This window comes from Urtica dioica, chromosome 11 (assembly GCF_054948205.1).
Source record: "Urtica dioica subsp. dioica isolate 48M chromosome 11, U.dioica_male_clone48M_v1_H2, whole genome shotgun sequence".
Taxonomy (NCBI): domain Eukaryota; kingdom Viridiplantae; phylum Streptophyta; class Magnoliopsida; order Rosales; family Urticaceae; genus Urtica; species Urtica dioica.
Window position 1 is genome coordinate 12101095 of NC_142766.1, and position 15996 is coordinate 12117090.

The 15996-nt window shown below is 38.6% G+C and overlaps 1 protein-coding gene across 1 annotated transcript; it reads left to right on the forward strand.

Moving 5' to 3' along the window:
- The first annotated feature begins 11179 nt into the window (after nucleotides 1–11179).
- Nucleotides 11180–15917, forward strand: LOC149381273 (Phototropic-responsive NPH3 family protein). The gene is made up of 4 exons (XM_089600839.1): nucleotides 11180–12371; nucleotides 12715–12784; nucleotides 13465–14673; nucleotides 15108–15917. The coding sequence occupies exons 1-4, from the start codon at nucleotides 12322–12324 to the stop codon at nucleotides 15666–15668; spliced, it is 1890 nt and encodes a 629-aa protein (XP_089456965.1). The 5' UTR covers nucleotides 11180–12321; the 3' UTR covers nucleotides 15669–15917.
- The last annotated feature ends 79 nt before the right edge of the window (nucleotides 15918–15996 follow it).

Below are 15996 nucleotides of genomic sequence, written 5' to 3' on the forward strand. Positions count from 1 at the left end.
GTTATGTATTTGAAAATTTTCAGCGCTGACTTTAGGTAATTAGTTTCTATTTTCGTTGCAATTCATTAGGTAATTAATTTCGAATTAATTCTTCATTCATTGATATTATTTTGTCTTCCATATATTCATGCTCAAAATATTTCCAGAATTTTTTCAGTTTATTTACACGAGTATACTGTAAATAGGCTTTGTATTTACAGTGAATATACTGTAAAATAAGCTTTGTATTTACACAAATATACTGTAAATATGATTTCTATTTACACGAACGTACTGTAAATATGATATCTATTTACACGAACATACTGTATTAAAAAAAATAATAAAAAAAACCCTAAGCTTCTCTCAGCAAGAAACCATAAACAAACCACGACATAATAAATAAAAATTAAAAAACATAAAAAAACGCTGAAATTCCTTAAATTCTCCGGTGTCTCTTCGTCGGCGACGCGCTCGGCGGCTTGCGGCGGTCGCGCGCGGCGGCGCTCGGTCTCAGCGGAATTGGCGCGCGCGAGGAAGAGAAACTTGGGCTCGGGCTGGTGCTGGTGGCCGCGCGCAGAAGAGAAGAAGGAGAAGAAGACGGCGGCGCTCGGTTTCAGCGGGATGACGTGCGCGAGGAAGAGAAGCTCGGGCTCGGGCTGGTGCTGGTGGTCGCGCGCAGAAGAGAAGAAGGAGAAGAAGACGGCGGCGCTCGGTCTCAGCTTCTCGTCACAGATTTCTGGGTTTTCAAATTTGGGTTGCGTGTTCTCCATTTTATTATTCTGAGAGAAAGATTGTGTGTATCGGTGGTATTAATTACCAAGCTTAATGATGCTCCTTGATTACCGCGACAGTTATTATCTAATATTGTGTTTTAAATGCATTTTATTTTCAGTATTATAGTGGGCGGGAACAGGTAAGATTTTTTTGGTATTTTGACCGTGTGTAAATAAATGGGGCTGACTATTAACACGAAATTAACCAAAAGGTGGCCAAATCCAAATCGGTCAAAATTGAGAGGCCATTTAGCTATATAACCCTAAAAAAAAGCACGAAATATGTATAAATATATAAGCACTAACTCAAGCCAAACAAAAGTAAGCATGCAAATGTAACTGTCGGACTCATATAAGATACAACACCTACACGAGTCCAACGCCACTTGAGAATCTAAATTCCTTAAAAAATAAAATAAAAATCTCTTGAACCGCTTACATTTTTCATTGTTTTACTATTTCATTTTAAGAATCTCATATTTAAAGTGATTTGGAACAAACACGTGTTTAAAAAGGTATGATTATTATCCTCCCAATTAATTTTGAGATGAATCCCCAAGGTACTTCACATGGTATCCGAGTAAGCTCAAATGAGTATTTAATCAAATAATTGGGATTCAGCTCAACATAAGCAACAAAAAAAAAAAAAAAGCTCCATGTGAAGGGTACATGTTAGAATCACACATTTGAAGTGATCAAGAACTAACAAGTTTTTAAAAGTTCATGAGTTACTCCCCTTATTTCCAACGACGTACGGGTAGACCTCGGCCTGTATTTCTTTGCCGGGAGAAAACATTGACTGTTACTCAGGGTGGCCTATTTCTTTTCTCCGGTAAGCCCATGACTATTCTTCTTCAACGAAATATAAATCGATAATTGTGGCCTTTATCTTCTTCAACTTCTCTACAGAGAAAAGCTTTGTCTTCGTGTTATTTTACTTGACCTTTCTTCCTATCACCATAGAGCCCTCTCATTCCGCATCTGTATGTCTCTCTCTCCCGTTTCTTTCTATCTCAAGCTCTCTTTCTTTCTCCTAGTTCATCTCATCAATATTTTTTTATATTATATTCCATGTATTTATGCGAAGAAAGGAGAAGGTTGCGAAGAGGCTAGGTTTCTTCAACTATGGAAAATTGTCTTTTTAACTAAATTTGAACACTCCTTTGTTTGAGCAGATCAAAGGCGGTCAATATACAGAAGAGTACCTGCTTTGGAAGATGTTTGTGTTGAAAATGGTGCCCATAAGAAGAGTTGTAGTCTTTACTTATGTACAGTTAAAGTTACAATTTCATTTCATGTTAAATCAACTAAACACAACTAATCACAAATTCATTAACTTAATTTTAACCTAAACTTAATTTTATACTAAACATGTCACAAATTATCAAAACATGTCACAAAACACAAATAAAACTTGATAAATTACAATTCCTAATTGATAAATTACAATAAATCAAAACTAATTAAAACAAAACAAATTTAAACTAAACACTAACCTATACTATATCAAAAACTATATAAAAACATGTCAAAAAACAATGAAAACTTAATTTTAACCTAAACTAATCACATTATTAAACAATTGAAGATATCAAATTAATACTAATTAAGTTACAATTAATTTAAACTTTTAACCTAAACTAACGGAATTATTAAACTTAACAAAATTACTAAAAATGTAAAATTATCAAATTAATACTAATTAAGCTACACATATACAAATTAATTCCTAACACATATAAACTTAATCTAATTAAAATTACTTAACACCATATACAAATTAATACCTAATAAATATAAACTAAACATACAATATACAATATACTAATTACATATATATACAATATACAATAAAATCTATACAATATATATATACATACAATATATAAATTAATACTTAAACAGAAAAAAAAATACAACTTGGGACTCGGAGAGGGAGCAGGTCACGCCGGAGACAAGGACTCGGGATAGCGGCCCTGCGTCGGAGAGGAAGTACCCAAACCGGGCTCGGCAGAATAAGGCAGCGGGCTCCGGGTATTGGAAGGCCATGGGAACGGGGCTCGGCAGAACAGCGCAGCGCCGGAGCTGTGGTCGGAGGGGCTCAAAGCCAAGGGGCTGAGCGCCCGGCGATGTTCGGAGGGGCTCGGGACGTGGCTGTGAGGCAGAGAGAGAGAGAGACATTCAGAGTTTAATGACCGAGCTTCAATTTCAGTGAGTGATAGAGAGAGAGAGAGAGAGAGAGAGAGAGAGAGAGAGAGAAATACCGGTGGAGGTCGTAGTAGGGCCGACGACGGAGAAAATCCGGTAAAGAAGCGCGCGGAGGTCGTGGTCTCAGTGAGAGAGAGAGAGAGAGAGAGAGAGATAGAGAGAGAGAGAGAGCTTTTTTTTTTAAAATCGGCCGAACAACTGGAGAAATACCGGTGGAGGTCGCAATAGGGACGACGGCGGAGAAAATCCGGTAGAGAAGCGCGCGGAGGTCGTGGTCTCAGTGAGGCAGAGAAAGAGAGAGAGAGAGAGAGAGAGAGAGAGAGAGAGAGAGAGAGAGAGAGAGAGAGAGAGAGAGATAGAGCTTTTTTTTAAAACGGCTGAACAACTGGAGAAGACGAAGTGCATAAGATTTGATTTTATACAAAAACCTAAATTACACTGCGACTTTACCGTATCCGATGGGTCTTTCCGGTGCGACTAGTCGCACCCGATAACTTATCAGGTGCGACTAGTCTCATCGGATAATATTAAAAAAAAATTAATTATGAAAGCGACATCATAACTGAATGAAAAAGAGGGGGGAGAATTGACCCGCTTAAAATTTTAAACAATCAGGTGCGACTTTGTCGCACCTAAAAGTTTTTTTAACTATCTGGTGCGACAAGTCGCACCTGATACTCGAAAGAAAAAACAATTTCAGCGAAATTTTTTGGACTTCTGGGTGACAATCGGGTGCGACTAGTCACACCCGCAAGTCATTTAGATGCGATATTTAGGTGCGACTAGTCGCATCTGATAGTCATGCGCATCAGAAAATCAAATTTGTAGTAGTGAAAGTCTCACGAAGACTCTTGCTTGTAATTGCTTATTTATTAATAAAAGTTGAGATGTTCATTCATTCTTCCTTGTCTTAAGCTTTATGATAAAACCTCAGTCTTTAGATCATAAACAAACCTAACAACATATGAAGAGACAAATTTAGATTTGCATGAACAAACTCTTCATGGTTTGCTTAAAACAATATATTCGCAATCTAAGGATCAAAGGACTATTGATCTCAGTACGATTGTTAGTAGAATATATAATGTCTGGTTATGGGACATTGAGAGTTGGAGACTCTATAGTTCTTCTAGATATCTTCCGAAGGTACTGAATTGACCAGTGCACTTCTAGAGACAAGATAAGAACAAACCATTTAACCTCTTATGTCTCGAGGTCACTACGTATGAATTGCATCATGCTTACCTCAATCCTGAAATGAGACATGCCATTTCATAGCTTACGTATTCTCATTTGAGAAAGTCAGAGTTCGGACTCACTATGTGATTCTGAACAGGACCTATTGGTGAAGTACTAAGTTATGAAGATGTCATGAGTAACTTTGTGAAGATCTCATAGATACGGAATTCATGTACAAAATTGCTGAAATGCAATGTATATCACCTCATGCTTTGTTCCTTGGAATGTGAATAAATGAACTGGCCAGTGTCCAAATTGAGTCATGAATCTTTTGGATGAATCAGTGTGACTTGTTAGCTCCTCGTCAATACATTGTTTCTAACTTATTCACAAGCGACAAAGGAGTTGAGGAAATAACTGCTAGAAGGGTAAAATGGTAATTTTGTAAATCCCGACTAGCTGATGATATTCATGAAGAATAAACATAGATAATATTCAGTGGATCCACTCATCACAATTAAGTTGAATTCTTGAGTAGAAAATAAATTCATTTGAACCGAGAGATTCTCAGTGTAAACTCTTTAGTGGAGTCAGTTGACATTAAGCTGAACTTGGAAAAGGTTTGTGAACTTTTGAGTCCAAGTATTTTACCTCAAGCTTTGTTCATTTGGATCCATAATGTCACTGTCACAAATCATATCGAGTAAGAATAGTTAAACTAGAAGCTAAGTCAAAACAAGAACGAGACAAGTTTTACGAAAATTGTCTAAAGGGTATTATTATCTTTTTGGACATAGGACGAAATGAATGTCAATTAATTTTTTGACATTGTCATATGAATATGACAAATGAAACTTAAACCACTCGGCCATGAAGAGATTATTGGGCCTTGAGGATTAATTTCATTTCATAGAATTTTACTTGAAAATTCTTAATGGACTTTTCTTATGTTGTCATGAACAAATGAAGAAAAATCTAGAAGCCCATTCTAGAAGTCTCACTCGTCCATACCAAAGAAAAAGAGAGATAATTTTGTGCATTAATGTATGAATATACTTGCAAAAAGAAAAAGAGGAAATAAATTTCCTCTAGGAGGGAAAGTGTTTGGGCGGCCAAGGCAAGGTGAAGGCAAACAAAAGAGGAAACAATCTTGCTTCTAGAAGGCTCATGTCACACGTCTAAAACGAGAATGAGAAATAAGGATTTTTTTGCTCATGAATATGTGATATTCTATAGAAGAGGAAACTACCTTATTGAAGGTAATCTCTCTCCTATAAATAGAGCCCTCATTCTTCTCATTTCATTCATTCCACATAAGTTAGAGATTGAGAGCTTCTCTCTTTAGACCTTGTGGTGGCCGCCCCTCTCCCTCTCTCTCTAGTTTTCTTTCGTTTTTGTTTTGGCACCTAGGTCCACATTTGACCTAGTGTTTTAGCTCTTTGACTTTGAGACTTGTTCTTGAGTCGTCGTGTTTAAAAGTGCCCACACACCAATTCCTTTCTTTCTCGAGTGATTCTTGTGATATAAACTTTTGTGGTTGCTCGAGTTCCCGAGGAAAGAAGAACGATGTGCTGCGAGGGGAGACGAACATTTCAACCTTCCTAAGGCTTCTCAACGTTCAAGCTTCTCAAAGGTTAGTAAACATATAATGCTCATTAATAGTTTTAATTTATATGTACTTGCTCTTTGTCTAGGTTAGTAAAATTGTTTTACTTGTTTTAAAGAAAATTTTTAAATTCCGCCGCTTGCTCGAAGTGTTAAATCTTTTCTTAACCCTAGATCAATTCCAACAGTTTGATGCTCAGAGTGGCAATGAAGGTGACTTCAAGTTGGACGAGAAAACATCCCGAGGTGCAATAGAAGAGTTTGTGTAATGTCAAATGAGGAAATCAAGAAGCAATGGATGCAAGAATCTCTCGAAAATTTGTACTAGGTACATCCTAGTTTAATAAAAAAATGTATCAAGACCTAAAGAAGGTTTACTGATGGCCATGAATGAAGAAGGATGTAGCTGGACTCGTCCAAAGATACTTAACTTGCCATTAGATTAAGGCAACGCATAAAAAACCAACTGAAATGCTGCAACCACTTGATATTCCACAATGGACTTGGGACCAGATTACGATGGATTTTGTTTATGCGTTTCCCAAAACCACAACTAGCCATGACTCAGTTTTGGTCATTGTGGACTGGTTGACTAAATCAACTAATTTCCTTCCCCATTTGAACCACTTACACCTTGGCTAAACTCGCTGAACTCTAGATCAAGGAGATCGTACATCTCCATAAGGTTCTTAGTTCAATTGTCTCTGATCGTGATACTCATTCAACGTCAAAGTTTTGGAAGAGTCTACAATAGAACTTAGGGACAAAGTTGAAATTCAACACTAGTTTTCATCCACAGACCGATGGCCATAGTGATCGAACCATCCAAATGCTGGTAGATATGCTTCGAACTTGTGTTTTGGACTTCCAAGGTTTGTGGAATCACTATCTTCCACTGGTCGAATTCTCGTCAACAACAGCTACCAAGCTTTAATTTGTATGGCACCCAATAAAGCTCTTTATGGACTAAAATGTCGTTCTCCAGTTCATTGGGATGAAGTTGGTGAGAGCAAGATTATAGGGCCTGGGATGCTGGAACAAACCGTCGAAGCGATCAAAAGATTCAATCCTGGATGAAGACATCTCAAAGCTGTCAGATGAGCTACGCAGACAAGCAAAGAAGGCCTCTAGAGTTTGAGGCATGAGATAAGTGTTTTTGAAACTCTCTCCAATGCATGGAGTTATGAGGTTCGGAAAAAAGGCAAGCTCAGTCCAATGTATATTGGACCTTTTGAGATTCTATAACGTGTGGGTAAGACATACTATTTTTTGGCTTTACCACTGTAATGCTCATGATATATTCCACATATCGATGCTGCGAAAGTACATACCTGACCATTCGCATGTCCTGCAAGATCAAGATGTTGAGATATCTCTCGAGATAAGATATGAAGAGCCAGCTGTTGCAGTCCTCGATCGCAAGAAAAATGTCTTGAGAAATAAGACCATCCCTCTGGTTAAAGTGATGTGAAAGAGGCATGCTGAGGAATATGCCATCTAGGAGCTCGAGAGTGAAATACAAAAGAAATATCCTGCTCTGTTCTAAGTTCCGAGTCGACATTCCAGAAATTAATTAAATAAATAAATTCTCAAGAGTGAGAATTATTTCTGAGTCACATTGAATATATTTAAATTAATCAAACCGAATGGAAAAATTCTCGGTTTAAATTATGGAATTATTTTCCATTAAATTATGGATTGAATATGAATCTATATAAAAGAAAGGACCGATTTGCAACAATTCGGAGGACCTATTCGAAATGAAATTCAAATTTGAGCCATAAGTTGTGCGAGGTAAGCACGTTCACTCTCTTCTCTGAACCCTTCTTCTTCTTCCTTGATTTCTTTGTATTTCAATGAAGAAATTCTAGGGTTGAACCCTTATACTCGGTTGGTCTTTTTCTTGGGTTCCGACGTGATTTTCGCTGAGGAAACGAAGAGAATCCAGTCCGTGTTCTTCGATTCACACAGCCAAGTAGAGAAACCCCAAAATCCCTATTTTTTGGGTTTCAAATTTAAGAATTGGGGCTTTTATTTCCTTGTTTTGAATTCGTGAATTCCTTGAGTGGGCTCAAATTTTATTCGTTGATTATTTAAATTAATGTTGGATTTGATAAACTAAGCTGGATTGACTGGTAAAATGGAAGTGAATAGTCTGATATTATTTGTGTTGGTATTTTTCATGGATATTGCACTTAATGGCTTTCTAAAACATCCAAGAACGTGAAAATACAGTAAGTGTTGAATGAGATATGAGTTTTTGAAATCAGTGTTTCAAAGCTGTAAAATCTGGAACTCAGAACTTGTGAACAAATTTTACAGGCTGTTTTTGAGATATTTTTGTGATTCAAATTTTGCTTATAGTATCTCGTTAGAAAGCTACGGATTCTAGATTTACTATGAAATTGGAATCGTTTAATTTCAAGTTGTGTAGCCGAAGTTATGATACACTCTTTACCATGTGCTGAGACTAAAATTTATGAGCTCGAGTTTGAGAATAAAGTTTCGGTTATTTTTGTGTATTGTATCTGGATCGGTTTGGCTGTTTGTTTGGCATAGAATAGTCGATTTTGTTTTGTATCTCGAAATCTTTCGGGCTCCGTCGAGTAACCGAGTGATTGGTGTTTGTTATTTGAAACTCGAGTATGATTTCGTGTTTGTGTGAAACTTGTAGCATGGTTAGAAGATCGAAGGATTAGCGAACATGTATTGACACGTTCTGGTTCAACAAAGACGGTGAAAGAAGGGAAATAAGAAATCGACATATAAACTCGTGAGTTTATGTTCGATTGTCACGCGTCTAGTTCACCATTGAAGATTTTGTGATTTTTGTGTTCGTTGTTGTGCTCATGTTTTAATTACGCAATTTAAGGTTATGATTTGGAACCTCGGTCCCGTTTAAGATTATTTTATTGAGATTTATGAAGTTTATGACTTCTTCGTTTAGTGAGATACTTTTGTGATAAATTTAGACCATGTTAAAAGTCGATAAATTCCTTATTTGATGTTCACAACGGTTGGTAAATGATTTTATTTTGCGCATCATGTTTTACGGTACGAGACTTTCGGATTCTCAACCGGGGAACCAAAATCTATAAATAAGCAACATAGTCAAGTTATTGAGCACACTCTTTCAGTATCTCTTGCAGCGAACCGAAGTCTCTTCAAGTTCTAGTCTAGATTGACTAGCTAATATGTTACCATATCTTAATCTGCTCAACGATCTGCAGGTTCTTCCTCCATTAGCTTTGGTAGTCACACGAACGAAAACGTTGAGACCAGAAAGCAGCAGGAGCTGGAGATCGAAGTAAGTGTGAAGACATAGGTCAACTACTTACCAATGGAATAAAAAGCTTTACGTGCATCTTATGTGTTAGTAAACGAGAGTAGGTGAAAACTTTAAAACTGACACACTAACAAGATTAAAGCTTCGGCCATCTACTCTTGAAAATGTAGATGCATATTCTCACGATAGGTTTAAACCTAGATTCGTTAGAGCTCAACCTCTGTTATGTGATATAGCTATCTCTTAAGCTTTCACTAGCTTGACCCATTAGAACGAGATTACAAGAGAGTATTGAGTGACTCTTGAATTCGAACCAAGAGTAGAAGTATCGGGAGTCACGTCCCGAGTTTTCTTCCTAAAACACTTATCAACACAAAAAGGGAAACATTAATTATTTTAGGCTTATCCCGAGGTGTTCTCTTGTGATAGCATATGTGTGTACTCTGCGTGCTGCAAGGTACCCGAATCTTAATCAATATTTGTCGATGGTACCGACAAGTTACCGACTTGTGTTGAGGGCCAATGGATGTCGCCAAGTGCAAACCATTTTCCGTGCCGAGGCAGCATATTTGCACCGTCGTCGAGATGAAGACGATACAACTAGTGGATCCTAGACAATCTTATAACACCCAAACTGCCGTAAGTCTGCTGCTCGAGGTTTGAGGCCGACTATTTGTCGTTCTAAGGGTTGTATTAGAGGATGTTATATGACCTTGCAGAGCGGCAAGTACGTAAGTAGAGTGTGCTAGCACCCGTTAGTCATGCTCTAGCGTTAGATTCTAGCTTCATCTAGCGCCTCATTATGCATTCTTATGTGCTTGTTTGCACGTCACATGACATTTATTTTCTTCTCTTTTCTAGATAGACTCTCACTTACCGAGTCATTCGACTCATATCTTTATGATCATTGGTAATGTAGATAAGAGGAAGGTTCGTATGCTGTAAACGGAGTTGAAGACTGAGATCGAGCGCGTATCGCATTGATCTATGGGCTATGGGGTCTTACAAACCGATAATTAATCTATTTTGTAACGTTTTATAGAACACGTCTAGAAACGTATATGTATATGAGTCGCTATAAGAAAGTTTGTGATTAAAAGCGAAATTTTTTCCCGGATTTTGGTAAAGGACTAGTATATATGTTTATGTTATGAGTTATGTATGATTTTGAGTTGATCAGTCGCGGCTCATGGGTGAGCTGTCCCTCGCGAGTCGTGACAAAAGTTTTTCCTTTATGTTGTTACAAATTTTTAGTAAAAAGAGCTTCGTTTTACATATTCTACTCTTCAAGGTCCTTTTTGAAATCTTTATACTCGTCGTACCAAAACTAATTTCTAAAATATTTCTAACATAATTCATAACTATGCATTAAATTTCCATTGAACTTTATTTATTACATTTTGAAAGAGTTTTATCCATACACATTTCACAAGAGCTATTATAAAATATCAGTCTTACAACAATGTTTCTCTTCAAAAAATTTCGTCATCGAAACTTAAAACATATCGGATAGGTTTCTTTGAATATTATTCTGAGAAGGGACGAGATCAAGAATTCAAGTTAAGGGGCTAATATACAAAAAAAATAATAAAAAAAAGAGTTGAGGGAGGAGCTGATATGTAAATATTAAGGATAAAAAAATGTAAAAACTGACAAAAAGTGCCGAAAAATAAAATTTGCGAGGGGTCTATAGCCTCCTCCGACTCTTTATTGGTTTCGTCCATGATTATGAACTCTCCAATTACCCAATCTTATATTTAGTTCATTTACATTCCTTTTTAATTTCTTTTTGAGCTACTCTATTAATCGTCATTAGCTAATCGTTTAACTTTAACATGATAATTACATTTGACCGCTTGGTATCCCGTAAAAATTTCACCAGTTGAAAATCAGTAATTTTGACTGGTAATCCGACAATATTTATTGAAAAGTGCCAATGACATCTGGATACCATTATTTACATGTAATTTAAACAATTTACATTTATGCTTTAAGTTTCCAATTTTACACATATAAGATATAAGTTACAACCCATGGGTCAAAAAAAAAAACATATGCATAACCTTAAAAAAATTATTTATATAAGTTATTGTGCAAACTTGTCATGAAAATGAATCTATAAAGAATCGTAGCTACTTTATTTTTAATTAGTAATTTACAGGAAGAAGATTCAATTTCGATATAAAAAAATTACAGTGACAACACAAAAATATAAAATTCCAAAAGAACAATATAATATAAATAAAGACGGAGAAGCAATCTAGTATGTGAGGGAGGGTGTAGAGAATGTCCGTTGTCAGAGTGTGTGTTGCAATGGTGAAAGTGGGACCCACTTGGCAGACCTTTCTCTGTCTCTATCTTTGTCACGCTTTCTTAAAAGAGCACCGTGAGAAAGACGACTCTTTCTTTCTCTCCAATCCCAATCAATCGCCACAGCTTCTCTTCTCTGCACTGTAAAGACAATGATTATTGCAGGCGAGATGTTCGGAGAAAAGCCCCAGACAAACCACCACCACAAAGGCACAAACCAGTCACCAAACAAACACCTTATCATTAGCCCTCTCTTTCCCTCTCGACAACGTCGATCCTCGAACACAACCCCCAAAACCTTTTCTATTCCCTTTTTCCTTAAAAAAAACCCCACTTGGCTTGCTTCGTCGCTTTTTTCCTTTCATTTATAATTATTGTTTAATCCTCCCGTGCTTTCCTTTACAAACAAGCCATTCTCTCTCTCTCTCTCTCTCCTCTGCCAGGGTCTGTGTGTGTATACACTTTGTTAAAACAAATTCAAATTCTTGACGTTTAAATAAGAGAGAGAGATGAAAAAAAGAGATATTCATAGTGTTGTGTGAGTTGGTTTGATGAAGAAAGAAGCAATTTTTATTGGCAAAGAGAGAGAGAGAGAGAGAGAGAGAGAGAGAGAAAGAGAGAGAGAGGCACTTATTTGACTCGTATTTGACCATGTCTTGGTGGACTAGACCTTACCTTTTTTCACCTACCTACTTCTTCTATTACCGTCTATTGCTAAGAAATGAATTATGAACTCTCTCTCTCTCTCTCTTAAAGCCTTTTGCTTTTTTTGTTGGTTTCTTTGCCCATCTAAATTCTAAACATTACAAAGGGAATAATTTGATGTCTACTTCTCCAACCTCCACCACTGACATCTCTACATGAAAAAACTCAACTCTTGAACTTGAACTTGTCACAGAGAGAGAGAGAGAGAGAGAGAGAGAGAGAGAGAGAAGCAGATCATTTGTGTGTGTGTGTGTTTTCTTGCTTTACTTACCCATGGCTCCAGCTGGCAAGGATTCTGGGTTCCACAAACAAGGCAACGACTGGTATGTCAATGTCTTTTCATCAACGCTTCTTCTGCTTCATTCATCAATCCACTATTTAATTTCTGGTTCTAGTTTCTAAGACTCATTGGCTTTTTTACACTCTCAGATTGGTCTAATTAAATTATTTAAGATCAGTGTGCTCTTCAAGCTTTTATGGCACAAGTTTCCTTCAACAACCACAATTAGCCTTTTTTTTTTTGTTTATTAGGCTTGACCCATTTCTTGTTGCGTGTAATAAGTAGTGAGCCATGGAAAAAAAAAACTCAAAACAGTATTGCAGATTATGTTTAGGTTTGAGAAAATTGACGGGCTTTCCTTTTTTTTTGGGTAATTGGATTGCAAGGTTCTACAAGGCAGGATTGCCGAGCGACATCATAATCTCGGTGGACGGAGTTAATTTCCATCTTCACAGGGTAAACCGCTATTTGTTTTTCCTAATAAATTGTGGAATATGATTTGGTTTTAATACTTTTTTTTCTTGATGGGCATGTTCATTCATATACTATTACTCTGCAACTTTCATATTTTGTTGCGGTACTGCCTGAATATGGTGTTGTACCGTTTCTTATTCGACAATTTTGTCGTACTATCGAGATTTTGTTCGTACATTCTTAATCGCATATCATTGGTCCATTAGAGAAGCTTCGGCTAGTTCATTGCCATTACTCCGGTAGCAAAGGACAGTTAATATTGCCTTAAAGATTCACAACCACTCTCTGGGTCCATTTACATCAAAATTTATGTGTTTGTTGGCATATGTATGAACATTCATTTAGTTTCACCTGGTTATGACTATAAAACACACTTATGGCATGGGATTATTTTTTACAAAATAATTGTAGTCCTGAGGAACGTGGATCTGTATAACCCTGTCAACACATTTTCAACCTTTCTGTTGAGTTTTTCTTTTTATTAATCTTCGTCCTAGATTTACATGAATTTCTTATTAATGTTAGTTGAGCTAAAAATAAATAGCCTTAACTGAAACACTACTACAGAACTCATGGTAATGGCAGAATGATAATGTATTCAATTCTTTTTATTCGAATTTTTTTTTTCTTCGTATTTATGATGACACATATGAACTCCACAGTTTCCTCTCATATCAAAATGTGGGAAGATTTCACGCATTCACGAAGAATCCAAGAACGTAAAGACTCTGACCACAACTCTGGAAGAATTCCCAGGCGGGCCCGAGGCTTTCTTGATCGCAGCCAAGTTCTGCTACGGCGTCAGAATCGAATTCACTCCGAAAAACATTGTGACGGTCTACTGCGCCGCGGACTACCTCGAAATGTCGGAAGAGCTCGGCGAAGGAAACTTGATCTCCAAGGCAGAGAGTTTCTTCTACAAGACCGTGCTTCACAACTGGAAAGATTGCATCTTGACCCTCCAGAGCTCCGAGGCGTTGATGGAAAGAGCCGATAAGCTCCGAATCGTGGACCGATGCTTGAACGCCTTGTCGGTGATGGCCTGTACCGACCCGAGTCTGTTCGGGTGGCCGATGATGATGTACGGAAGCTTGCAAAGCCCCGGAGGAAGCATATTGTGGAACGGGATCAACACCGGCGCTCGAATCCGCAGCTCCGAATCCGACTGGTGGTTCGAAGACATCTCGTATCTCGGCATCGTCTCGTTCCAGAGACTGATCAAGGCTATGGAGTCGAAGGGCATAAGGCCCGAGAACATAGTCGGGGCTATCATGTACTACGCGAGGAAATACCTCCCGGGGCTCGGGAGATGGCAGAGCAGCGGCGTAATAGCCAGAACGGTCACGAGCTTCAGCTTAAAACCCGCTGCCCTCGATCAGCGAGTCGTTCTGGAGAGCATCGAGAAGCTTCTCCCACATAGAAAAGGGAAATCTTTTTGCCGCTTCTTGCTGGGGCTTCTCCGCGTCGGGATCATATTGGGAGTCGACAAAACGTGCCTTGACTCGTTGGAGAGGAGGATCGGGACGCAGCTGGAAATGGCGACGCTCGACGGGCTTCTCATCCCGAGCTACTCCGACTCCGACACGCTGTACGACACCGACACCGTCCAGAGAATCGTACGGCACTTCGTGTCATCGGCGGAGTCGAGGGTCGAGTCGTTCTCCCCGGCGTCGGCGGGCGTCGAGGCCTCGCCTTCCTCCTCCTCCGCGCCGGTCAGAAAAGTCGCCAAGCTGGTCGACAGTTACATCGCCGAGGTCGCTTCCGACGCCAACTTGAAGCCCGCCAAAGTAAGATCTCTGGCCGAGGCCGTCCCGGGCTCCGCTCGTGCCTTGCAGGACGGGCTCTACCGCTCACTCGACATCTACTTGAAGGTAAAAAAAAAAAGGAAAAATTATACAAATTAGTCGGCTAACTGATTAGCAAATTAGCCAAAGTTTCAAATTTTTAGCAAAATAGCCAAAGTTATGCCTGTCAAATTGTGACACTAAGATTCAAAATTTGCATAAACAATTTAGTCACTTTAAATTAATTTAATCACATAGACAAGTATTAGCTATTTTGCTGAAATTTATAAACGGCCATATAATAGAAAATAATTTCGTTTGAGTCAATTAGATTTTGATCTAACATTGATAAAAATGATGGGTTTTAGGCGTAGTAATTTGGATTTTATCATCCATGCAAGATGTTTTAGTTTTTTTATTTTTATTTTTTATGTAAAAATAAGCAGGAAAAATGCATTAATTTCAATTGACTATTTAGCTATTAAAAAAAAAAAATTCACGGGCGGGTTGTTTGTTTTCAGGCGCACCGGTGGCTTTCGGAGAGAGAAAAGGAAGAGCTGTGCAACGTGATCGAATTCGAGAGGCTTTCGATCGACGCGTGCGCTCACGCGTCGCAGAACGAGAGGCTGCCTCTGCGGATCGTCCTCCAAGTCCTCTTCTTCGAGCAGATGCACCTCCGGACCGCCCTCACCGGCTGCCTCAACGTCTTGGACGCTGATGACGTGGCGGCGCTGCCGGCGGGGCCCGCGGACGAAGGAGCCGTGGGGTGGGTTTCGGTGGCGAGGGAGAATCGGGCTCTGAAGGGTGACATGGCGAGGATGAGGTCCCGGGTCGGGGAGCTCGAGGAAGAGTTCGGGAAGATCAAGGACGAGATGAGGAAAGTGACCAAATCCCACTCCTCCATCGCCGCCTCGCCTCGTTTCGCCATTGCTCGCAGAATGGGTTGCAAGCTTCTTCATCCCCGGCCCTCCGAACCCGAAATCGTAGCAACTACGACTCCGAGGGCATCCTCGGTCGAGCAGCAGCCGCCGCGTCCTTCAAGCAACTCGAAACATCATCGCAAAAGTTTCTCCTTGTTCTGACCATGATCTCGGAATGAAGTTGTGCATACAAGTATATATATATATACATATATACACACACGCGCACTATTGACGAATTATACAGTGTTTCTTTGATGTGCAGCACATATAGAAGAGGAATTGCTGATTTTTGTTTTGTGCTTTGTTTACTTTTCTGAGGTCTTTTTTTATACTTGTACATCGTCCATGAAAGTTAGTTTGTAATGAAATCTGAAATATAGTTGTTTTTATGGTTATTTTTATACAGGACGTAACAGTTTTTTCTTATTACGGGCAGGTAAATCGCTAACTTAAAATTTTGACAAAAAAATCGAGTGAAATTAGACGA